The following is a 25,792-nucleotide window of genomic DNA, read 5'->3' on the forward strand; positions in this document are numbered from 1 at the left end:
AAAACATTATTAAATCAATGTGAAGCAAACTGCACATTTTTCAGTATAAAACTTGACAAAATATTTTAAGGAATTTTTGGATACCCATATAAGAATGCCAACTTATAAAAAAATACTGATGACCTATTATTAACCATTTCAAATGAAATTATTTTAACACCAGAAAAATAATAAGAACATTCTCTCCAAACAAAGAGCAAATGTTTCAATTGAAAAGAAAAATTGCTTCATGAAAGACTCACTGCATTATTTTCAACATTTTCCCACAGATGAATGAAGACTTTCTCCTGGATAAGTGTATTCACCTGGACTGGAATATCAAAACCTCTGATATTCAGACTTTATTAGAGGGTATGAAGCTGGATTCAGAGAGACTACATGGATGGCAGCTGGTCCTAGGAAGAACATGTGAAGAAATGAAGTAGGGCTGTGGAAATGGGCACAGTAATGTGGGTGATTGACGCGAGATGATAAAAAGGTAGAGTCAGCAGGCCTTGGAGGTGGGGCATGAGTGATGGGAGAAAGTCAAGGATGGACGATGGGAAGAAGGTGGTACAACACGGGGAGGAGGAGGCCTGCTGGACGAGCACGTGGTGCTTTCGTCTGCCTTGTGTTCACTTTGGAGTCCTAACAGGGCAGTCCAGGAGAGCGGTCTGATGGGCAGTTGGGATGTACAGGTCTGGAGCCCAGGAGAGTAGTCTATGCCTGAGATGCACATTTGGACATCATCAGCTCCAGGGAGGTGTTGGAAGCCACTGGAGTGGAGGGTGTGCAGAGTGGGAAGAGAGAAGCCAAAAGCAGCACCCTGGAGAACATCGACATTTAAGGGTTAGATGTAGCATAGACATTAGTGAAGAAGGGGAGGCAGAGAGAGGCAGTCAGAAAACCTGGAAAGGGTGGTATTGCAGAAGACCATGGGTAATCTCTCTCTCTCTCGCTCTCTTTCTTTCTTAGCTCCCAATTTTCTCCACGTGGATATTTTTTAAAAAATAATGCTAGTAAGCATTTCTAGAGTGCCTTTTATCTATCAGGCATTGTGCTAGGTGCTTCACAAACTCTATTTCCTCTGGTCCTCACAGCAAACCTATGAAGTAGATACTATTATTAACATTATTTTACCGTTGAGATGTTCACATTTTACCCAGATTAAGTCAACATGCCCACGATGCTCATGAGTGGTAGAACTGGAATGCAGTTACACACAGTCTGACTCCAGAGGGTGAGGGAGTGGCCCATAGCGTCAAGGAATGAAAGCACTTATCAAGGGTGACCAGACCTGAAAGATGTCTGTGGTATTTGGCAGTTGAAATCCTAGCTTGAGAGTCTGGGTGAAGTGTGAGGGAAGGCAAGTAGGAATACCACACTGAAGTGGATAGGGCCACCGTGTGTGCCCTGAAAAATGTGTATTGCACAACTCCAGGGGGAGCCATTGGCACCGATTATGGTACAAGCCACTACTGGAGCTGTGTGGTGTACGGCCTGCGTATCAGCCCTGCCTGCATGTTGAGAGGGGTACATGGATGCACTCCCACATACTTTGAAGAAGCTTGATGTTAAAGGATGGAACAAGATAGAGCTAGAGAAGAGCACTGAGAAATGAGAGAGCTTATTATTATTATTATTATTATTATTATTTTAATGGAAGAGATGTGAGCATATTTCCATTCTAAGGAGAAGTAGATTGGTTTGGCTGGGATAGCTCCAGCTTACCTGTTATCTCTAGGAATTATTAATAGTGTCCCCTTCCTGTAACATTTCCTGGTTTGGACAATATACTATATGGTCACCCTAAACAGAAGAACCACGGCGGAGAGAGAGACAGAAGATGTAAGAGAGAGAATGATTGTTGGAACAAGAGTCCACATACAGAGGGGGTGGTGACGGGGCAGGTAGAAGGCTGAGGTTTGGAAGGTAAGGGGAGAGAGCTTCCCCTGAGGCTGGAGGGTAAAGAGGTAAGAGGAAACGTGGAGGCTAACAGGGATGGATGCACATTTGGGAGGTTTCTTACTTGACTCCTTTCTCTATGAATGAAGTAGCTGTGAGGTCGCAGTTTGGGGTTCAAAGTCCCAGGCGCAATTTGCCTTACTCTGTTAGCCATGAGGCTGATCTTTTCAGAAATGTGGTACATCGGTGTCTATTAAAAAAAGGCAGACAGTGTGGATAGATCTGTGCTGAGTTTGAACAAATAACTGAAAACACACACCCTAAGAGAAGCTGGTTTAGTAGTGTTACTATCATATGTGAATAATAGTATCCCATTTCATTTTAATTACCATAATAGCTATTGAGGGCTCATGACGTGCTAGAAAGTGTTCTAAGTTTTAAATTTATATATTTTGATGTAATATTCTAAACGTATGCACTTTTCTACTTTTAATTTTATTATTCCCCTCTTTTTATAATAGATAAAGAAATTGAGTAACTTGCACATGCTTCCAAGTCTAGTAATCAGAGCCAGAATTTGAATCCAGGGCCCACACTCTTAATCAGCATGTTATTTCTCTCTCTTTCTCTCTCTCCAATCTATTTAAGTTCATTTCAGGCCTTCTGTTTTATCTGTGGCATTAAGTCAAAGGTTGTCATTGTGACAAATTAATCATATCTGAATCCTCTAAATGATTCAACCTCTGATAGGAAGGCTCCTGGCATGCTAGACCAGACACCAAGTTAGACAGGATAATCAGCTTTTTATAATGTCGCTACCCCTGTGAGACAGTTAGGCCCTTGGCTCTTCTGTGAAGTCTCTCATCGCCATGCTGGAGGGTGCTAACTGGATTATAAGTTGAGGAAACATGGTGGTCATGAAATTCAACAATGTGGGCAGTTGCCCAACAAAGCCTGACTCAAGAACTGAATCAGCAATGACAGACACCGCTCTCTGGCTGCAGCCACTCTCCCACTGTGGCCACCACCATGTCAATGTGGAAGCCTTCAAGAGCAAAGTCTTTGGAGAAACACCTCCTTGATTCTTCTGCTCTGTTAAATATTTACGTAATGTACAATGCATTTACTGACAGACAGTGCCAGTATCTCCCTTGGTGAATAAAGAAAAACATAACTTTAACATGTGTAATAATTATGGACCAATTAATCAATCAAAAAACTAATGTAAAAAAAACTGTATGCCATAACTATGCTAGAGGTTATCTGGGTACAAGAGAAATAGAATTTCCAGTTCATGACATGAGATTAGTGTTAGGGAGGGTTCACTTGCTTACACTGAGGGGAATATAAAGCTTATATAAGATTTTTAAAAATTTTGGGTAGTTTTATTACTTTTGTCATTTAAAATTTTTTTTGTATTGAATAACCCTATGATTGTGGGCTTATTCCTATGACAATGAAAGCCAGGAATAATGATTGTGTTTTGTGATACCAATTTGATAATAAATTCTATACATATTTGACGTATTTGTCATGATTTAACATAAAATTATATAATTCAACAATTACATAATGCTACTAGGAATCATTCTATCTTTTTGTTTCTTGGGACATCTTAGCAGAAACTCATTCTCATGTATATTTGAAAATTACAAAGAAAATGTGGCTGCTTCTCAAGAAGTTTCTCTTTCCTCATTCACGGGGAAAAATAAAAGATGGAGATGATGTCATCTCTAAGGTTCTCTCCAGCTCCAGCACTGGATGATTGACCCCATGGTGTGGGCAAGTGGGGTCAGGTCAGGAAGAAATGCATTGTGGGACATCAGCAGCAGACAACACGCAACTACTGTATTAATTTTTTGGTGGCTTATGAATTCTTAGACCACCCATCTCACATCGTAACCATAAAAAAAAATGTAACTCTTTTTTTTTTTTTTTCAAAATAGAACTTCTCCAACCCTAACATAAAAATTGTCCATGCTTTTTCAAGAATATTCTCTCAGTCATGGGAGAGCAACTGAGCAAGCCTTGGACATCACTTCTGTGTACCCCAGACATACTTCTAGGTCTGAAGATAACATTGAGATGGTAATCTCTGACTTTACAGAATCACAGAACTCAGAAGGGATTTTAAAAGGTCACATGTTCATCTCTTCCGTGCACTTATTGAGGTTTTTTTGGTAATATTCACTATGTTAAGTCCTGGGGATACAAAGATGAATAAAATCCAGCTCTGACCCTAAAGGAGTTTACCAGTAGTTGGAGACCCGAGGAACAGACTGATGGAAGTATGAATGAATGAATGATAGTATGAGAGACAAACAACAAAGCCGCTGATCTATAGTAAGACTGGATGTCACCTCCTCCTGCACTCATGATGGATGGCCCAGCGCTGTACTATGTCCATAAATTATTTGTAAATAAGATCTGATTTCTAAGTTTTAGCAGATTGATATTTGTACAAGATGATCTTGAAACCAAGGATTTATTCCTGGGCCAAGACAATGAGCCTAGAGTTTGCCAGCAATCTCTCAACCAAGTGGTCTTCCAGGGGGGAAGCAGCTGGAGAGTGAGGAAGGGCTACTGCTGTCCATCCCCATCTTGGAGGATGCACCCACCCACCCATCCCACAAGGGAGGAAAGCCTGGGCTGCAAGGTAGGCTTTCTGGGCTTTGTTCCATCAAGCCCCAGACCTGTTTCGGCTTGCTCAGTGCCAGCCCTTCAAAAATGTGTTTCCTGTGCATACAAAAAGACTCAATCTGATAGAAATCATCAAATTATAAAGTGAACAATCACAAAGTACATTTCTCAACCTAATAAATCGGGGACGGCTCCAAATTTTCTAAATATGAGGGGTTTCCTATGTAGTTGGAGCGTATGTTTGTGTGTGTGTGTGTAGGTGCAAGTGTGTTGCTGAAGCTGTGCTTGCATAGAAAACACTTGTTTTACTTGGATTGTGTCTCTTTACTTGGAGTACAGGACAAGAGTTGATGAGATTACCTGAGAGGGGCTAAGATCTCTCCCACTACCACTGTGCAGTGCCGCTGCATCAAGGTTATATGTGTATGTCATGAACATGTAGATGCAGCTGTAGACACATATGAGGGCTGGTGCTGGTGGTGCAAAAGTTGGTATTTTCATACACAGGTAGCATTCTAAGCAAGTAAAATGCTTTTGGAAAGTAATTTGACTGTGCCGTTCAAGTGCAAGGGAAATGCTCACAGTCTTTGACCCAGGGGTAGCAGTTTCTGGATTCTTGCCTGAATAAGTAATTCAAAATGCAGAAAGATTTATATGCACAAATGGTGAACAATTGCAAGCAATCTTTATGTCTTCCAAATAGAAAATGATTACATAAAGTGTGATAATCTATGCAATGGAATAGTATGAAGCCCTTAAAAATGCACAGTAAGATTATGTAGTCATCTATAAAAATGAACATTTTTTAATTTTTAAAAGACTTTTTAATATTTAAAATAAAAATGTATGTATACCATAAATATATGAAGTCATAGGCACATGTGCACACGCGTGTGTACACACACACACAGACCTGGAAGGAAATAGGCCAAAAATAGGTTCTCCAATTTCCAGAATTTCTATAACATTTACATTGCTCTTTATTTTAAAAATAAAAGAGAAAATTCATTTTTACTGGATTGACTATATATTATGCAGCAGAATGACTAAAAGTCTTCCTTGTTTCAGAATTTAGGAAAAGCGTTGTATTGGGAGTCAGCTGTAACAGGCCATTAAACTGGTATGTTTCCTGATCTGCAAAACGAAGAGGTGCAGTTTGAAGATCTCCAAACCTCTTAAGAGTTTTTAAATTACTTGAGTCTGAGAGGTCACACAACACCACAACATGCAAGACAAAACCACACAGACAAAACATACAGACAAAAGTTACTACTGGAATTCAGAGGCCTATTTTTATCCCATTATAAAAACAAATCTTGTCATGACATTCCTCAGCTTAAAATCTTTCAGTGGCTCCCATTTGCTATCAGAGTAAATCCAAACTGTTCAGCCTAAATTACAAAGTCCTTGGAGATTTGCCTCCAGTCTCTCTCCAGAGCTTTTCTGACCCAATCTTGTCCCAACTCCCAAACAGCCACTTCCCCTCCCTGCACCCCTCTGCCTCCAGCCGTGGCCCATGTGTTCCTTTTCCGACCACCCCACCTGTTCACCTGGCCTTCACCTAGTTAAACTGCACACACCTCAAGGATGGGTTTGCTTCATTTCCCACCTGCTTCTGAAGTGCCCGGTGCTTAATCCTATGGCAGCATTCATCGGCTCATCACATGATATTTTAATTTTCACCTTTCCTGTCTCCTGTAGACTCTAAACAAAGGGGAGACGTCTTGGAAGAAAAAGATTTGAGCTGTATCAGGGAGAGGTTAATGTCTTAGTTACTAAATGAATAGAGTGGGGTCGGGGGAGGAGAGAGCAGTGATATGATTATTCCTTAAACCGCTAAGACTGTGGCCACAGGTCACCTTTACAAGTTACAGTACCTTCAGGTTGTGACTTTTATGATAAAAGAAACTTGACTGGGGAAAAGAAGGGAGCTGGACTGAGGGAATTTGGCTTATACAGTGTTTCTCAACAGTGGCTGCACATTTGAATTACTGGGGAGCTTTAGAAAATACCAGTGTCAGTCCCTGCCTTGGAGAGTCTGATCTAGTTAGTCTGGGGTTGGATTCAGGCATCCGTCTTTCTAAATAACTTGCAGTTATTTTTTAAATTAATGTTATTTTTAATTGATAAATCATAATTGTATACATTTACGGGGTACATTGTAATGTTCTGGTATATGTATACAATGTGGGATGATTAAATCAAGCTAATTGACATAACTATCACCTCACTTATAATTTTTTGTGGTGAGACATTTGAAATTTACTCTCTTAGTTACTTTGAGATATACATTATTTATGACTCTAGTCACACTGCTGTGCAATAGTCCTCAAAACTTATTCCTCCCATCTAATTGAAACTTTGTACCCTTTGACCAACAGATCCCTGTTCCCTCCCTCCTCCCCCCACCCCCCAGCCTCTGGTAACCATCATCCACCAAGATATGGAATCAACCTAAGTGTCCATCACCAGAGGAAAAGATAAAGAAAACGTGGTTATATATACACAGTGGAATAGTCTTCAGCTTTTAAAAAGAAGGAAATCCTGTCATTTGCAACAACGTGAATGAACCTTGAAAACATGATGCTAAATGAAATAGCCAGTCACAAAATGACAAATACTGCGTGATTCTGCTCATATGAGGTACCTAGAGTACAGTAGTCAAAAATCGTACACACAGAAAGTAGAATCATGATTGGTAGGGTCTGGGAAGGAAGGGAAGGGAAGTTATTGTTTAGTGGGTACAGAGTTTCAGTTTTGCAAGACGAAATGAGCTCTGTGCATGGATGGTGGCAAGGTCTGCACAGCAATGTGAATGTACCTAACGCCACTGAGCTGTATACTTGAAAAAGGTTAAGATGGTAAATTTTTATGTTATGTGTATTTTAACCACAATTTTTGAAAATTCACCCATTTAAAGTGTACAATTTAGTGGTTTCTAGTATATTTACGGAGTTGTGCAACCATCACCATAATGTAATTTTAGAATATTTTTATCATTCCTTTCTCCATCCTCCAAAAAAAACCCCTTGTACCCATGAGTAGTCACTTGGGGGAGATATTTTTAATAGGCCATGAGCATCAGGTCCTATTTTTCCATGACTTGACACTCATAGACCCTTAGAAGGGACCTTAGAGATTTTGTTCAGTCTCTTCAAATGAAGAAATTGAGGCTCAGAGAGGAAAAGCATCTTGGCAAAGTTCACACACAACTTATTTGTGACAGAGCCAGGACTTTTGACTTCTTGTGAAGGTTTTTTCCATTACGAAAATGCTGTGTCATTCACTTCCTTCCAACTGATGCTGACAATAGATTCATGGTAATGAGATGTTACCCTTCCCTGCTGTGGACAGCTGGGCTCCTTTCTACAGCCTCCTGTGTCACCTAACCAAGCCGGGAAGCAGAGAGTTAGGAGAGGAGAGTGGAAAAATCTGTAACCGTTTTCTGTAGTGCTCCCTCATGCCTTGACTACGTTAGGGAAGAGTTATAATGAGTTTTATTGAGAATGATGTCTCAGGCTTTCTTAGAAGAGTAGTTGGAAACAGCTACTTTTGAAAGATGTGGCCTTTGGTGGAGGTGGCAGTGGCAACTAGTACTACACAGCAACATCATGTGGCACACCGCCAAGCTTTGGGGTTGGCGTGAGGGGTTGGGGGTGGCAATTGCATCCCTGGCTGTGGGGCTGTTGAAAAGTGGCAGAGGAAGTGTGAGTTGGTCCTGCCGTCTTACGCTTCTTGCCTCTCTCTCTACAGTAGCACTTAGGCCTGGCAGAGCCATGGCCCGGGGGGGTCATTGTATAAAAGTTGGGGTCAGGGGCGGGAGACTAGCTTTGTGAGGGGGAGCTTTCAAAATGTGTTCCAGTATTCCTTCTATACTCATTGGTCAATTAAAGCATTTTCAACTGCCCTTATTTCTGGAGGGCTGGTGGAGAGGTAAGCGAACTCTGTGCCTGTTAAACATGCAGAATAAGCAACCAAATAACAGAGGCCATGGAAAAATAACACAACCACAGACTCAGAAGTATCTAGACAAAGTCCTGAAGCCTAATAATGATGAGATTTGGGTCCCTTTTTTCCTCTGCCATTTGGTTTCTTTGGGAATTTGATCTATCCTCCTCAGGGTGATGTAGGCTCCTAGGAGTGCTTGGAATCTCTCCAGCCAGGCTACTCAAGAGGCAGGTACACTAAAAATCCTGTGAGTTTTCATCTGATGAGACAAACCTGACTGGAGAGATTGCTGTGGTGAATGACACAGGCTTCCAGACAATGAGCTCCCCGAAGACATTGACTGGAGTATCCATTTTTAAACTCCTAGCGCCTAGCAGAGTGCCTGGCACTTTTGCAAGCTGAGAGAATGAGTAGTAACATTTCACATCAAATGATGCATTATTATTTACAAAGTGATTTATTTCCCATGAATGAACTCATCCTCACACTGCCCCTGCTTTACTCCTGGAAGGTAGGCAAGGCTGTTTTGCAAATGAGGTCATATAGCTGTAGGCTGGAGAGGTGGCTTTCAGACTCTAAACCCACTGGCATTTTTATACAGGTGTCTTATTGAGACTACCTTTCCTAAAGTACTCTGCCAAAGGACTAAGAGAGATATGAGCAGGGATTCAGATGGGCATTTATGGTTTCTGCATTTTGTTCCTAAAACTGGAGTAGACATATTTTTCACCTAAGTCTCTCAATAATGGCATTATTTTCTGCTATTTGCTAATCACTGCAGGTGGATAGGTTTTCAATTACATTATGAGTGAAACAGAGTTTAGAGGCTAGCTGGGTAAACTGGTGAATGCCCATGTAGTTTGTAGTAGCTATTTCCTGATATAGATTTGGCACGATAACGCTATTGTGTCAAATATATTTTTTGGTAATTTCACTTAAGTAGATTGTGGCTTTATGGCACTGGGTCTTCAAGAAACACACGTTCAAACATTCTCATTGCTTAATGAGATCCTTGTTCCTGTTGAACGTCTGTGGCCTTATTGGAAATCAATGATTGTTTCTGATCTTCAGAATGTAATGTTCAGGAGACCTAGATGATATCACTCTACAAAATGCTTTGAGATTGCAGGTGGAGAGCGTGCCGTAATTAAAACGAATGATTCTGCTTAGAGGTATACCATATTTTAACTCTGTGTGCATACGGTGCATGAAGGAATTTTTCTGTGCAGGATTATTTTCCCCCAACAATTCTCATGATCACAGCACTCCTGGTAGCAGGTATCACCTAACTCTTGGACAGCAGCTTGGCTAAAGGCAGGGAAGGAAGCTTTCTTTTCCTAGCAACTGTTGCTACGAGGGGCGTGGCTTCAGAGCCTGGCGAGGACGCGTTCGGAGCCCCCTCCCCCCACCCCCGTAGACTACACTTCCCGTGATGCTCCAGGGTGGTCTCCGTGGTGACGCACTCGGTGTCCGCGGAGGGAGGGCGGGGGCGGCGGCTGCGAGGGGGGCCGTGTTCTCCCCGTGTCTCCTACTAGCGCTGAGGCTGCCGCCGCCGCCTGCCGCCATGTTGGTTTGAGAGGCGATGACAGGAGGCGGCCGCGGCGTGTGGGACTGAAAAGTGGAGGAGGAAGTGGAGAGACAAAGCTCTGACAGGAAACCATTCTTGGGCTGAGGAGAGGGAGGACCCGGCCCTTTCCGCCTCTTCCGGGGACCAGCCGGAGTCGGCGTCGCCGGAGCTCGCGAGGCCGGGGAGAAGAGGGGAAGGCGGAGACGGGGGAGGCGGTGGCGGGGGGGCGGAGGCAGAAGAGGATCGCCGAGGAGCCGGAGACGATGCGCCCGGAGCCCCGCTGCTTCCCGGAGGCGCCCGCGGCCTGAGCCCCGAGGGGCCGTGGACCGTCCTGCCCGGCCCCGAGCGCCCCCGCGCCCCCCGGCCCGACTCTCCACCCGGGGCTTTCGCTTTGGCTCCCAACTAGTTAAATGCCCTTGAGCGCGGCTTTCCGCGGCCCGGCTCTCAGCCCCGGCGCTCCGAGTTGAGCCCTTTCCGCGCGCCGTCCGCACCAGCCCCTGGCGTGCGGCCCCTCGGCGGGGTCCGCGGCCGGCGTCCGGCCACAGCGCGGCCGCCCCTCGCTGCTCACGCGTCGATGTGTAGCTACATAGTTATCTGTGGACATCCACACCGCGGCATTTTTCTCCTGCTTAATGAGGACTTGACTCGGGAGCGAGTGTGAATCATTGCCGGGGCTGGGAAAGGAGGAAGGCGGATTTAACCCCCTCCCACCCCGCTCCATGTCCGTGTGTCACTCGGCTCGGTCCACCTGGCGCGGCCGGTCCTGGGGCTGCTGCTGCTGCTGCTGCTGCTGCTGCTGACGACGAGGCCGACGGGGCTGCCGCTGCCGTCCCGACACTTTCCTCCGTCCGGCCACACAGCTCCTGGGGATTGTTCCTCTTCGCACCAGACCCTCGGCTAGGCCGGCACTTTGGCTCCGAAATAACTTACTATTTTTTTTTTTTTTTTTTTTTCTGGAAAGCGCATCACGAACCCATCAAAATCGTGAAGGTTTATTTCTGTAGCTTGAAGACCTGCTCTTTTTTTGTTTGTTGTTGTAATTTCTTTTTTCTTTTTCCGTAAACATCTGGGTATATATCAAACGGCAAGATGTCCAGTAATGTCCCGGCGGATATGGTAAGTGAAGGATAAGTTATGACACTCTGATTTAATTGTGGTTTCTAATCTTATTTAATCAGAAAGGACGCAGGCGTGGGGCGAAGGTTTGCTGGGGACTGTCGAAAAGCCACCGTACTGAGAGATTTGGAGAAGTTGGAGCTTCTGGTTTTCCCCTTTTAGAAAGTACTGCTTTTAATACGGGGTTTCTCATTTTGTTATGTTTTTAAAATCGTTGAAGACAGTGGAGAAGTAGGGAAATGGAGAAAGGTAGCTTGAAGTTGAGAAAACATCTCCCTCTTTGCTGGAAACTTCTGAACACTTGTATTTTAACGCTTCTGAAAACGCCAGTGACGGTGAGCAGAGCTGAGGACGGGTGTCCTACTTCATACAAAGGTAGACAGGAAACGGGAATCTCGCTCAGTGACACAGACGGGATCATTAATGCAGTAGTTACAAGCCTGATATTTTTCAAGAACAGGGATGCACATCTCTTCAAGAAAAAGTATACTAGAATTTGCTGTGAGCTTTTCGAAACGTCTGGGTGAATAGGTATGACAAGAGAAGCATTAAGACGTTTTGGAATCAAATCTAGGCTGACTGTATATTGGTACTTTTAATGAATATTCCAGGGCTTTTTACTACAAATATTTAGTAGTATTACATGTTAGACTTTGAAAAGCTAATGGAACATGTTATTGAGCCTTGATCACTGAATGTTGAGAACTTGAAAGAAAAAGTACTTTTGTTTATTGAGGCTTTTTTGTTCTTGTTTATAAAGATTGAGGTTGTGAATCTGTTGACTAACTGTAACCGTGTAGGCTTACAGCGCTGGGGGGTGGATTTGTATGAGTGTGAAATTATACTTTGCAGTCCTAAGAACAAACATAGTGCAATTAACAGGAAGATGAATAATCCTGTGTATGAAAGAATTGAGGTTAATGTAGTTTATGCTTACTTATATTAACATTTGAGTGTGTATTACAGTGAAAAACAAAATTGGACTTTGCTGATAATTAAATTTTAACATGTCAAATGTTTCTATAAGAGCAAACCTCATTTACAGATTTTAAAATAAGAAAAATAAAATGACTCTAAATGGCATATTTGTCCTTGGTTTAAAGACATTTCGCTTGTGTTTGATTTCCCATTTAATGCTCTGTTTAAATGCAAAGGAACCACAGTGTTTGGTCTCTTGGGAGGCCACATGGCAACCTTACACTTTCCTTCCTGAGTCTTAAAACTCATGCGTTGTCTTTTTAGTTTTCCCTTCCCTCCTGGTGCGCACACATGTGAATAGTCTCCTGCTTGGTTAAGGATGGCTGAACATGGTTTCCTCTACACTGCTCTTGAAGTTGCCTGGAGAGGTCTCTAGACAGTGCTGGAAAATGCTATTTCCCCTGTTTGATGACTGATCTGTGGGCTCATAGCCTCCAGCGAAGATATGTTCTCTCTAAAGGCTCCATTTTATATCTTCATGCACAGTGAAAGATATGTTCATCCTAAGTAGCATTTTTCTCTCATAGAAGTTGTAATGAAATAGATTTGTGTCATTAAAACAGAGTTATTAGTTTCTGTTGGCCCACTAATGAAGAAAAGCTGGAATGTGCATAGCATCAGTCACAAATTGAAATGATTTGGGGGATACTGTTTCCAAGACAGAGAGGGTAAGGAAGCTGATGTTGGAATCAGAAGACTGGGAAGTAGGGGCAAGGTTTTATTCATAGCTGCAGTTATAAAATACAACTGTTTATCAGTTTCAGACTGTATGTTAAGGCCTTGATGATTCTGTGGTGCTTTGAGATCCCTTGATTAAAGGTGATATGCAAGGGCAAAGCAGTATTATGTAATAAACATATAATGCCCTGATGATGCTATTTCAGAGTGTGTACTAAGGTACTGCACAGGTTAGATTGTTCTGAGTATTTTTTATGTCTCGTTTTCTAGCTCTTCAACCTGTTGGAGGTTATGGTTTTTTGGTTAAAGCCTTTTAAACCTTTTTTCTCTATTACTTACATTGCATTTTTGCTTAAGAAGTGCCTTCATTTGATATATGCCTAGAATTATCAACTTTTTGAAATATAACATGATGAATATTGGTTAGAAGTTGTCAATTAAATGCTTCATATTTGTTAAACTCTTCATACCAATAATTGGCAGTTATTTGAGTTTACATTCATGACTTAAAGTGAGAACAATTTACTACACTGAATCTTGAAAAGCCAGCCTCACCACTCCCACATCTTTCCACAAACTAACATTTCCTTTGCAGCATAACTCTAAATTGATCAGGATACCTTCTGTTACAATCCACTAAACTTGCAAGTTTACACACATTTTTTACAATAAAATGTTAAGCTTTCTAAGTGTTGACAGCTAGTATGTGCTATTTTAGAAACAAATGTTACGCTCTTTTACATTTAAATGGTGCTTGTCAGTAGTATAGGAAAATCCTATTTGAGAGATAAAGTGACATGGAGAAGTTATAACCCCTGTCATGTTTTCAGTAGAGAGAATTCATTCTTGAGCTACGGTAATTGCTAAGTCAATTGATGTTTTTGGTAAAGTCTTCTTATAGCTATGATTAAGGCTCACTTTAAAAATCGATTTTTTAGCATTGGGTTTTTTTTGTAAATAGGGTCACATTTACAAAAAAATTTTTTTAAATGTTCAATAAAACTTTTGTGTTTACCAGTTTATTTTTTAAAATCCAAACTTAGTCAATTTTTTAAAGGGGGGAATGGCACCCCAGTGAATGGGTTTGCTGTACTCTTTAGAAAAAAAATTTTCAGTTGATACTTTTCCAATCAACATTCTCTAAGGTATATGTCCTGTAAATATTACAAATGTGTTTACATGATATATTGGTGTTTCTTTTGCTAAGAGTGATTGAGTTTGAACGAGATTTACTAACATCTCAGTGTAGTAACTTATTTGTGAAAAACAATCTGAAAATATCCAAAGGGAATATCATAATACATTTTATTTAAATAATTTACTTTTTTTTTTTCAGCCAAGATTATAGTTCATGATGGGGCAATATTCATTGTTTATAATTGTAGCATGACTTATGCTAACTGTAGGTTTTCTGCAAGAAAATATTTACTGTCCATTTTAGTAATAAGGCCTAAGACTGGGTGAATAAAGTGGTAATTTTGCTTTCTGGATTGGAAAAGTTATCAAGAAATGCATTCTTGTATTTATAAAAGTATTATATATACCATTTGGTCTACTATTTAGAGCTTTGGACTAAAATGATACTTTAATTCTATTAAATTGAAAACTCTACCTAAGAGAAAAATTGACAACGTGAGAATAATGGCCAAGCAGTATTGGTATTTGAAACATTTTAGTTGATTTTTTAAAAAAGTTAGAAAAGCCCTGTATCTTTAAAAACTATGAATGTAGAAATTGGAGCAGATGTAACAATTTGTAGTCTGGGGTAAAATGAGATAATGATAATTCAAGGTTTTTTTGTAGTACATTTTACGTGCTTAATGAATATTTTCATTGTAATTTTTGTTATAGCTCTTCCATTCATGGAAGAAATACTGGAGCCCTCTTGTGGACAGGAACTTGCTAAAATGAATTTCCTTTCAAAATGAACTTTTACCACTTTTCCAAGTTAAAGTAAAATGTCAGATATAGATATACCAGGGGAAAATGCCATGCTAGAAAAAGGTCCAGGGAATAGAACATTTTTAACATTGAGAAAAGTATAATGAGATCTAATGCCAAAGGATTTTCTCTCTTTTTTTTTTTTATTTTAATTTTAATTTTAATTTTTAAAGATGACCGGTAAGGGGATCTTAACCCTTGACTTGGTATTGTCAGCACCACGCTCTCCAAGTGAGCCACAGGCCGGTCCCTGGGACTTTCTTTCTTACAATTCCTTTTTATTTTTCTTTCTCTTGCTAGACTCTTATTTTATGTCTAAGTTGGGAAGTTTTATGAAGCTAAAGGGTAGATAAGTAACGTTTACCTATATGTGTGTGACTTGATGAATAGCTTAATGAAGAATATATTTCTAATTGAATGTTTTTCTAAATTGTTTTACTTGAGTGTGTCTTATATTTGGTGTTTTGAATTAAACATTTTTATTAAGAAAACAGATGACAAATTATTTCCCTCAGCTTTGAATGCCTTTTTCTTTCTGACTCTGAATCCTACCCCAGCTCGTGTCCCTCTCCTCTGTGAAATGGTCTCTAGTTCATTCAAGCCCAAAGTGATCTTTTTCCTTCCTGGAACCATTTTCCTTCAGAGTTTTTGACATTCTTCTTACACAGGTATCAAATTTACGTGTATAGAAGTACTGTATCTCATGTTTATTCTCTCTCCCATAGTTTCTAAAACAGAATAGACATTTAAAACTGCTGATGGCTGGCCGGTTGGTTCAATTAGTTAGAGTGTTATTCTGATAACACCAAGGTCAAGGGTTCAGATCCTCTTACTGGCCAATACGGGCCAGCCTCCAAAAAAAAAAAAAAAACAGAAAAACTGAGTGACTTTCTTGACTCACAAAGCGTTCCTTTCTTTGTCACTTTGGAAAAAGTAAATATTGTTCCATACTACTACTACTAATAGTGGTATTAAATTTGAAATCTATGATGTCTACTTCTATTATTACTTTGAATATGAAAAATATTTTTTAATATTAAAGTTTGAAATTATTTTAAGTCAGTGGATAAAATACTGATGGCTCTATTAATTTTCATAATATGGAACACTAAATTTTTTAGGAGACTGAAGCATACACTTCTTCAGTATGCTCTTTGATTTTCAAATTCCTGTCATTCTGGGGAAGAAAATTGAAAGTGACTGTAGAATTCATGATAACCTGGAAACCCTCAATTATAAGTCATTCTGAATCAGTAAATTTTCTGAATACGTGAAGGTTGTGTTTTAAAATAGCTAGACCTAATAAATTTGAAGTACTGTTATATTTATTTAAACAATATACTATACATAATTTAACTTATTTTTGGTGACTTAGAGCCACCATTTGAATAATACTGGTTTTGTTCAGTCAGAGTTAATTGGGTACCTATCTGTGTAATGTGATACCCTCAGCACCTAATGTAGATAGCAAAGCTTTATCCCTCTTCACTAGATCAGTAATTTACAAAGTTAGGTGAGATGAGTCAGTTTTGAAGTGTGAAATAAAAAAATATTAGAACTTCTGTTTGTTTATTTTGTGCCCCCAAAAGAGGGGGAGGGTGACCTCTGACGCCTTCCTAGGTCCACATTCAGGTGGTTACAGTGAGTGTGGTTTGCTGAGGGAAGATGTGTTAATGCTGTAACACAGAGGTCAATAGCAGCACCATGAGTTCCTTAAAGTTTTTGCAGTTATTCTGCTATAGTATATATGTAGTTACTTTTATTTTTTATTTATTTTTATTTTTTAAAAGATGACCGGTAAGGGGGGATCTTAACCCTTGACTTGGTGGTGTTAGCATCATGCTCTCCCAAGTGAGCCTCTGGCTGGCCCTGTAATTACTTTTAAAAATACTTCAAAATGAAGAACCTATGATACTTTGTATTAAGATGGGGAACAGAGATTTATTGTCAAAGTATCTAAGAGTTGTAGAACTCTAAGATAAATTGCACATTTTTATTACAAAAAAATGAGAATTCTAGATGCTGATGGTTTCCATGATGACTACAGGCTATTAATAGTATGCTGCCTCACAGATATTCTTGAGAAAACAAATACTCAGTTGCCACTTCAAGGCAAATTGACTTCTTAAACAGTAAGAAAGTACCTGCTTTTCAGAAGAAACTAATGTTATGGAGAGAGATCATTTCGAAAGCGTGTTTAGATATTTCCAATCTGTTGAAAAATCTTCTTTGCAAAGAATTTCAATGGACTTTGGACCTGTTTATTGGAAACACCAAAAGTAAAACATTTAGTTTGCAAAAATTTTTTCCTAACTAAGGAAAAATAAAATTTAAATAACATTGACATCAGGTGGCTGGCTTTTAAAAAAACTTTTGCAAATTTAGTGATAGAATTGAAAAGTAGTATGATTTATTAAGCACTGGTAAATGACATATTCTTTTATATGGATCTATGCATCGTTATGAGCTAGGTTTTTCAGTTATGACAGGTCTTAAAACCAAGCGTCAAAATACATTGAAATTTGCAAACTGGGAAATGAAGACTTAAAAAAATAAAGAGGCATATTTGATAACAGTGCTCTCACTTAATATGTTAATGGTAATAGTATTTTTAGTGATTGCAAAATTAAAACAAATTAATATTTAAAATAGTTAATAGTTAAAATAATAAAGTAAAAATTAAAACATTTTTATCTTTTAATTTCTGTTTTTAGTATGTTTTATTATGTGTAATATACAATTTATAAATGAATGCACATGTACTGAAGATATGTGCTCAAGTTTTTATAGTTGGGATGTTCGATAAAAAAATTAGAAGCCACTTCTCTAGATGATTGAAGATTTTTGAGCATTGAAGATTTTTTTTTAACTTCCTGTCTTTGATATTTAAAATGGTTTTTCTGCCTCTTGCCTTGTTGAGCAGTTACTTCTTTCTGTAGTCAGTGTGCCTATCCATCCCACTCTTACTATTTACAGTTATTGATTCTAATTTGCTATGAGTGTGGAAACTACATTTCCAAAGTTTATTGGAATAATGTGTGTTTAAAATGGGCAATTGGTGTCCAAGTAGGATTTTCAGGAGTTGCTCTAGAGTAAAGTGCATGATCTTTTATTTGTTTTGGTTGCTTGCAGTTCTGTTTATGTCATATTTGGGGTGCTTATTTTCTGGCTCTTAACTGTGTTTTACAGAGATGTAGATTCTTGTAGTGAAGAACTAGGTAGATGATTTAAAAAATAAAATTACATATATAGCTTTACTTTGAGCTCATGGAGAAGAGAGGACTGTTTGTTGTATACTTGCTATTTACCAGGCAGAATTTTATTATAACGTTTCATTTATTCCTCACAGAGACCCTGGATAATTATAGTTAGTATACAAATAAAGAAACTGCTAATGCCCACCAGGTGAAGACCACTAGGAATGCATCTATAGTGAAACAAGTTAGGTTTATTGGCTTGCAGCAAGGAAGAGCACAGGCCAGAAGAGTCCTGGGGAGTCTCCCTAAAAGGGGATGGGAGGAGTTTCCAGTAGGGTTTGGGCTGTGCTGAATGATTCTAATGAGAGACTAGGGGAAATAGGGACTCCTGATTGAGTGCTGTCATGCATGAGGTGGAGGTGGGTTAGTAATTGCAGCTCTCAACAGTGTTTAGAAGGCAGGAGAAATGAAGGGGGCTGGGAGAGTCATTGGTGAGAAAGTAGTAATCACTCAGAGAAAGGGAGATCGTTAGTGATTTTGGAGCTTAGTTGTGGCCTTGTTATCTGTTGGTCTTCTGATGGCCTTGTCTGTGTCTTTCAGACATCATAGTCTGATTATCAGCAGAGCTCACTTTTCCCTCAGAGTGGATAAGGAACTTGTTTGAGGTCACATAGCTAAGGAAAAAGTTCAGCTAGGATAGGAATTTGGGTCTGATGGTAACAGTGATAAATGATAAACATCCAGCACCCTTCTCCCCTACCATGCCCGAGCTAACATTGCTAAATCCCTCAGGCACATTTTCTTAAGCAGAATGCCTCAGATTCCTTCCCAACACCTAGTTCCAGGAAGTCACTGCTGATTGTTCTGAGCTAGCAAGGTAGCATAGAGATGAAACCTATTTTATATATCTTTGTAATATACTATGTAACTTCTAGATTGCAGTGATTTTAATGAAGGTCGGTTGTCTTACTAATTGCTAAAATTAAAGGGTGAAGGGAGTTTCCTTTAAACTTGTTGGAACTTTGAGTCCTCTTGTGTATATATTTGTGACACAATAGAATTTTCCTATTTGAATGCTTTATACTCTTATATGTAACGAATAGATTGATTTGTAAAGAATTGAGTGCTTTCAGGGCATTTTAGTTTTATGTTCATACTATAACTTATATATAAGATTTTCTTGATTGATTCAAATCTAGTAGCATTTTTTATGGTCTAAGTAAAATACATATGTGGGCAGTTTTCTTTGACTAGATTTTGAGAAGAGAAATGTTCTTTCTGCTGAAGAATGTTATTGAAGTTTGTTGTTGTATCTTTTGTTTATGTACTTAAGATGGCAATTCATTGTCTAGACAAAATGTTCTCACTATATATGTTTAATTTTTCCCTTTTTTCTTTTATTTTTTTATCTTACAAGCTCAAAGAATGGATAGTTTTGTTTCATGTAAAATTAGTGTTTTTGCCTTAGAAATATTTGTTTTTGTATCCTGCTTTTTTTCATTTAGTCATGTATCATGAACATCTATTCAAATAAGTATAGAACCATTTTATAATTTTGAACTGATACTGACAAAAAATTTAGCGAATTCCATATTCATGGGCATTTAAAAGCTGTTACAAACAATTGTATAATGGATATTCTTAAACATATCTCTGTGCCTTGTCTGATTACTCCCTTAGGATAAAATTCTTAGGAATGTAGTGGCTGTGTCAAAAGATAAGTGTAATTTGAGGGAGAAGGGATGTAGGGAAGAGAATACATATTTCCTAATTTTAAAGCATCTTTGAATTCTAGATAAACCTAGCTTTTTCATTATGCATTATCCTTTTAGTATTCTTGATTTTACTTCATTTAGAATGTTTTTATTTTTGTTTGTGAAAAAGATTGACTAGCAGTTTTAATTTCTTGTAAAGTCTTTGGATTTTGATGTCAAGATTACACTACCCTCATAAAATGAAGTGGGAATTTTTTTTTATTCTCTGGAAGTGTTTGTGGAGATTGTTTTTTTTGTTTGTTTTTTGGGTTTTTTTTTTTTTATCAATAAATGTTGAAAAGAATCCACTGGTGAAGCCATCTAGATTTTTCATGTAGAGTTTATTGATTCTGTTTCTCCAGTGTACATAGGATTAGTCACATTTTCTATTTCTTCTTTGTCAATTTTGACAAGTTTTGCTTTTTAAAGGATTTGTTCATTTCATCTAAATTTATCAATCTGTCTTAAAGTTTTTTTCAGTATCTTTTTGATGTTTGTAGTATCTTTAATGGTATCTGCTTTCTGAATCTGTTTGTTGGTAATTTCTGCCTCTGTATCTAAATTAGTCTTTTCAAAGAGCCAATTTTCAGATTTTAAAAATTCTTTACTTTCTATTGATTTCTGCTTTTACCTTTATTTTTTTCCTTTTACTTTTTAAAAATTTAATTTGCTGTTCTTTTTCAAATTTCTTGAGATGGATACTTAAGTCATTAATTATCAGACTTTTTTTTAATGCATACATTTATTTTTATGACATTTCCTTCTAAATGCAACTTTAGCTCGATCTCACAAGTCCAATATATATTATTTTAATTATCATTCAATTAAAAATATTTCAAAATTTCTATTGTGGTTTTTTCTTTGATCCATGGGTTATTTAGAAATATATTGCTTAATATCTAAGCATTTGGGGACTTTCTAGCTATATTTTTGTTATTGGTATCTATAGTTAATACTGTTGTGAACTGGGACTATCCTTTCTGTGATTTCAGTTGTGGGTAATTTGTTGACACTTGGTTTAAGGTCAGTTTTAGAAAATTGAGTGTGGTGTGCCATATAAAGTTTATTAATCATGTTTGTTCTACTATATCACTGCTGACTTTTTTGTCTCTTTTTTATCACTCAGTTGAAAGAAGTGTGTTAAAAGCTCCAAGTGTGTGAGGATTTGTCTATATGCTCTTTTAGTTCTCTCAAATTTTGCCTTATATATTTTGAAGCTAAGTTATTAGCTGCAAATTTATGATTGTCGTGTCTTCCTATTGGATTGATGCACTATTATCTTTATCTCTAGTGACTTTTTTTGCTTTAAAGTCTGGTTATTTTTGCATATTAATACAACTTTCTTTAGGCTTATTTTTCACCCTTTTTCTTTAAACCTTTCTTTGTCATTATACTTCAGATAATCTCTTTAAGTTTGATAATCTTTGTTGTTTTACATTAATTTTGTAATTACTGTACTACATTATTGAGGTTTAAATTTACCATTTTACTATTTGTTTTCTACTTTCACCATCAGTCCTTTTAACTTTTCCATTTCTTGTTTCTTTGGAATTAACCAAACATTTTTTCCCTCTCTCTTCCCTTAGCTTATTTCTTATATTATCTTTACTGGCTAACCTAGAGATTACAAATACATCTTTGACTTATTTGAGTCTGTCATAAGTTACTGCCTCTTACCACTTATTGCGAACTTGAAAGGCCTTACAACACTTCAATCCCATTTACCCCTGTTCCACCCTTTGTTTTATTTTAAACCCCAATGACATCATTATTATTGTTGTTGAAATAGTAATAGTAGTAACAGTAATAATGTTGTTAAAATAGTCATTATTCATTTCATTTTGTCCTCACATTTGCCCTTCTGGGGGTTTTCATTTTTTCCTCTTTTATTGTATGAGGTATCTTCAAAAAGTTCATGGAAATATTCACATTACCTTTTAATTCTATTTTTCCACAAACTTTTTGAAGTATCCACTGGTAATTTTAATCTCTCTTTAGTACTACTTTCAGTGCAGGTCTTCTGGTAATGAATCCTGGGTTTTTTGCCTGAACATGTGACTGTTGGCAGATGGGCTGCAATATAGCTTCATTTCCTGAAGTTGCCCCCTTGTATGTACACTGTGTTTGAGTTGTAATGAACCCATGCTTGTCCACAAATCTTTCCATTACCTTTTATGCTTCTCTCTTTCATCCTTGAGGAGTCTTCCCTTTCTACTTAGATTGTGCCTCTTCTTTCCCTGCTCCATTTGCATCTGAGACTTGTATTCAACTGCAGTGTTAATTCCTTGGTAATGTCTTATAATTTTGTCAGGGTGTTAGTAACTATAAGTAGAGGACATTTTGGGAGCTCTAAACCAAAAGTGACAGTTGAGGCAAAGCTGCCTACTGGGAGGGACCAAGGAAAAGTAGCCAGAGTGGCAAGATGGCTTCAGGGCTTGCCAGCAGTGTAAAGCATCAACTCCAGAGGGACAGAGTTTACTTAAATTGTGTTTGTGTGGCAGTGTCTCCAGTTCTGATGGCCAGGGCTTTCTAGGTAGTGGTAAATTACAGCATCACTTGCCGTTCCGTCATAATGCTAGATGAACAAACAAGGCCAACTCTACGGAGAAGGTAGATTATAGAAACTAGGTAAAAGGTTTGGAATCCTGGTTAATTGATCTGGAATTCAGAACTAGGCTGCATAATCACTTGCTTTCTCACAAATATTACCTCTACTCTTGGATTTGTAAAATTTTTAAAAATCTGTTTCCCTCACTAGAAAGACTATGTACTCTTTGAAGGCAGAGCGAGGCCTTATCTTTCTATACCTCTGAACCTAGCATAGTGCCTAGTACGTAGAGAATACTCACCAAATGTTGAATTAGTACTGCAGCTCTGTCCAATAGAACTTTTTGCAGTGATAGAAATGTTCTTTATTGTGTTGTCCAATAAGGTAGCCACTAGGTACATGTGGCTTTTGAGCTCTTGCAATGTGACTATTGTGACTAAGGAACTGAACTTTTAATTTTATTTAATTTTAATTAATTTAAATGAAAATAGCTGCATGTAGCCAGTGACTACTTACTGTATTGGACAGTGCAGTTATGTGGTTTACATATTTAATTCTCAGTGGACTGAACAGATCTGTGTGCGTGTGTGTGTGTGTCTTAAGATTGCCAAGTTTTTGGTTTTACTTTCTGTAATTTCTCTGGAGTTTTTTTTTTTTTTTTTTTTTCTCTCTCAATGTCAGCATCCTCTTTTTGTTTCTGTCTTTAGGTTCGCTGTCATTATCCTTTTTTTTTTTAACTTTTCTAATTTGAATCTACTGTGATACAGAAAAACATAATCAAGGTTGTAGAATTATCTTTTTAAAAAGGGCAGGTAGTATAGGAACCTGGGAGTCATCTTTGACGTCTTCTTAACTCCAGTAAGAATGTGAAATTAGCTCTCAGGAAAGAAGAGAAGGCTACAAAATATAAATTAGTGTGGGTACCCAATTGAAGAAAAAGAACATCAATATAAGATTAGATGAATTCCTCAAGGGAGGGAGGATAGCCCAGAAGTACAACATCTCTGTTTGGGGACAGGGGAATAAAAAAGTGAGAAAAGAAACAGAGTTCCTTTCTCAAATAAGGAAATTAATAAAATGAGAAAGCCAAAAGAAAAAAAACGCTGGATTCTTATGAAAGCCATACAGGGAGAGACTCAAATAATAAGAATAAGACTCAAAGAATAGGAACAAGAGATATTGCAGGGACGTAAAGTATAAGGACTAATTAAAATGCATTTTGTGTAGTTTGGTGAATATTTTGATGTGTTCAAACAGTGTTTTTAATATAATTCTTGTAGTTTTCTTCAAATATTGATGTGCTAGTCATAGGATTTATTTAATATGTCCATATTTTTCTAAATCATTGTAATTTTTCCAGTTTTGCCCTCGTATCTACCTTTTCCCAACCCTTCTAATTGTCAAAATATTCTGCTTTGCTTTTATATATAATCTAGACAAGCATGAATAGTATTTGGTTTTTGCTCTGAAATTGACCCTTTTTAATCCTACACAGGTGAATTTCTCTTATTACCAAATAGTAGGGTTGTTGGTTCAGTAGTAACCATTCAGTTCATGTTTTGATGCAGGGTTTACTAAGAGATACTGTTTACTTGTTAAATTCTCTGTACCCAGAGAAAGACAATTTTACTAAAAAATTGGGACATCTTGCCTCTCAGAGGTGCTGTCAGATTTCCAGCTGGCACAGGAAGCAAGCAAACAGCTCTTTCATTCCCCAAAGTACTGTCTACCTACTCCTTTGGAAGTTAGGCAGCCAAGAAAAGTAAAAAACTGGGAAAATATTTTCCCTAAATATCTTTATTCTGGGCTCACTCTTGTATATAGTATAGAGTTCAGATATAAGCTTATTATTATATTTTGTTTTTCAAATTATCCCAACACATGAGTCATTTCTGGAAGAAATGCTTATGTTTCTCATTTCTCAATTAGAACCATTAGATACACAGCTGAAGTCTTCCTGGAATAGTTCAAGAGGCCATTCCAGGATGGACAAAAGGGATAGCAATCTACCCTGAAATTGTGAAACCCTTTTCTTGTTTCCCAGGTGACTTGAATAACTTACATAAATTATAATTACTTGAGGAACGCACCAAAGATTACCACAAGTACAAAAGGGAGGTGTCCCAGTATAGGTATATCAGATATTAGAAAGATAAGAACAATGGTACCTGCTTGTATTCTAATTGTGGTCACATATTATAAGTTTCAGCCAGAAGGATAACTTGCCTAATTTGACCATCTTTGTCTTAATATTTAATATTTTAACATTTTAATTGAAAATAAGTTGTATAAATATAATAGTTTAATGAAATAAATTGAAAGTAATTCAATATTTTTTAGAAATAAACTTTTTAAAAGGAATGGTAATCATAAATATGCAATATCAAATAGGTTCGTGTAATTACCATTCATCCATGGATAAAATGTAACTTATCCTCCGTGGTGAAATGAATAACATTTATCCTTTCTGTGATCTCTCAGTGTATTTGACCAGTGGTTCCTAAAGGAAAGTGTTGATGTGGTCTGTCCCACCCATTTTGCCCTTTTTTCACCATACTCTATTCATCTTATCTGTCAACACTGAGAAATCTAGACTTATTGTTTTGTGTATTATTGTTTTACTCTAATTTTGTAACTAATTAGAAAAGTAACAGGATTATTGTAAAACTTGTAAAATAGAAAACATTTTAAAGAAAATAATGCCATCTATTAAATTCTGTTTTTTAGGTGTAAATGCTATTAATGTTTTTGCTCTCTACCCTCTAGTCTTTTTGTGTAGGTGATGTACATGTGTATGTGTGTGTGTAATTGACTAATTTTGAAATGTTCTTGTTTGGGGAGGTCTTAAAGGTTGAATTTGACTGTGTGTCTTTTTATAGGCAATTTACATTCACTCATAAGAAAACCTTTAAGTGTTTGAGTTTTTCTAATGGATAAAATCGGCTTCTTTTTAACACATCATATATGTAACATTTTTCCTTTTTAAAATGCAGTCTTCTTTCTGGGAATTCTATAGTCTGGTTGTGCCAGTGACTAGAAATATTTTTTCTAATTTTAAGTCAGTAATTCCACTGAAGTAAAAGCAAAATAAAAACTCACCTGAACCAGTGTATGTCCTTTATTTCGGCAGAATCAAAAGGGGGAGGAGTTTGAGTTTATTTATATTTGAGATTTGCAGGAGTGCTTATTTTAAAGTCTTTTGATCCCCCAAAAGGATTCAACGTTAAAAAAAAAAAAAAAAAACTTTTCCCTTTCCAATCCGTACTTTGCATTATCCTGTTTCTAGGTTTGAAAATATATGTATGGTATCTGTATACATCTCTGTAGAACAAGATATTTTTTAAAAGAATTTTATACTTTAAATTTTATTTACTTCCCCTTCCACCTGCCAAAAGTAAAGTAAAAAAGATCTCTAAATGTATGATTTACAAAATTTACACATACAGTTTACTTTTGAGAAATCAGGTTTGTGTAAGGTTCATTGAGTTTAGTGTCTGCCAGTTTATAAGCTACTTTGCCCACCAGATATATTCAAACAAGG

General features: G+C 37.7%; 1 protein-coding gene across 1 annotated transcript in view; it reads left to right on the top strand.

The window, feature by feature from the left end:
- Positions 1 to 9,963: 9,963 nt before the first annotated feature.
- UBL3 (ubiquitin like 3) overlaps positions 9,964 to 25,792 on the top strand; it is a 68,098-nt gene continuing 52,269 nt past the window's right edge. The window contains exon 1 of the mRNA XM_063103261.1: positions 9,964 to 11,155. Within this exon, the coding sequence (XP_062959331.1) occupies positions 11,129 to 11,155 (27 nt within the window). The 5' untranslated portion in view covers positions 9,964 to 11,128. The remainder of the gene's footprint in view (positions 11,156 to 25,792) is intronic.

The sequence above is a fragment of the Cynocephalus volans genome, chromosome 7 (genome assembly GCF_027409185.1).
Source record: "Cynocephalus volans isolate mCynVol1 chromosome 7, mCynVol1.pri, whole genome shotgun sequence".
In the NCBI taxonomy this organism is placed as follows: Eukaryota; Metazoa; Chordata; class Mammalia; order Dermoptera; family Cynocephalidae; genus Cynocephalus; species Cynocephalus volans.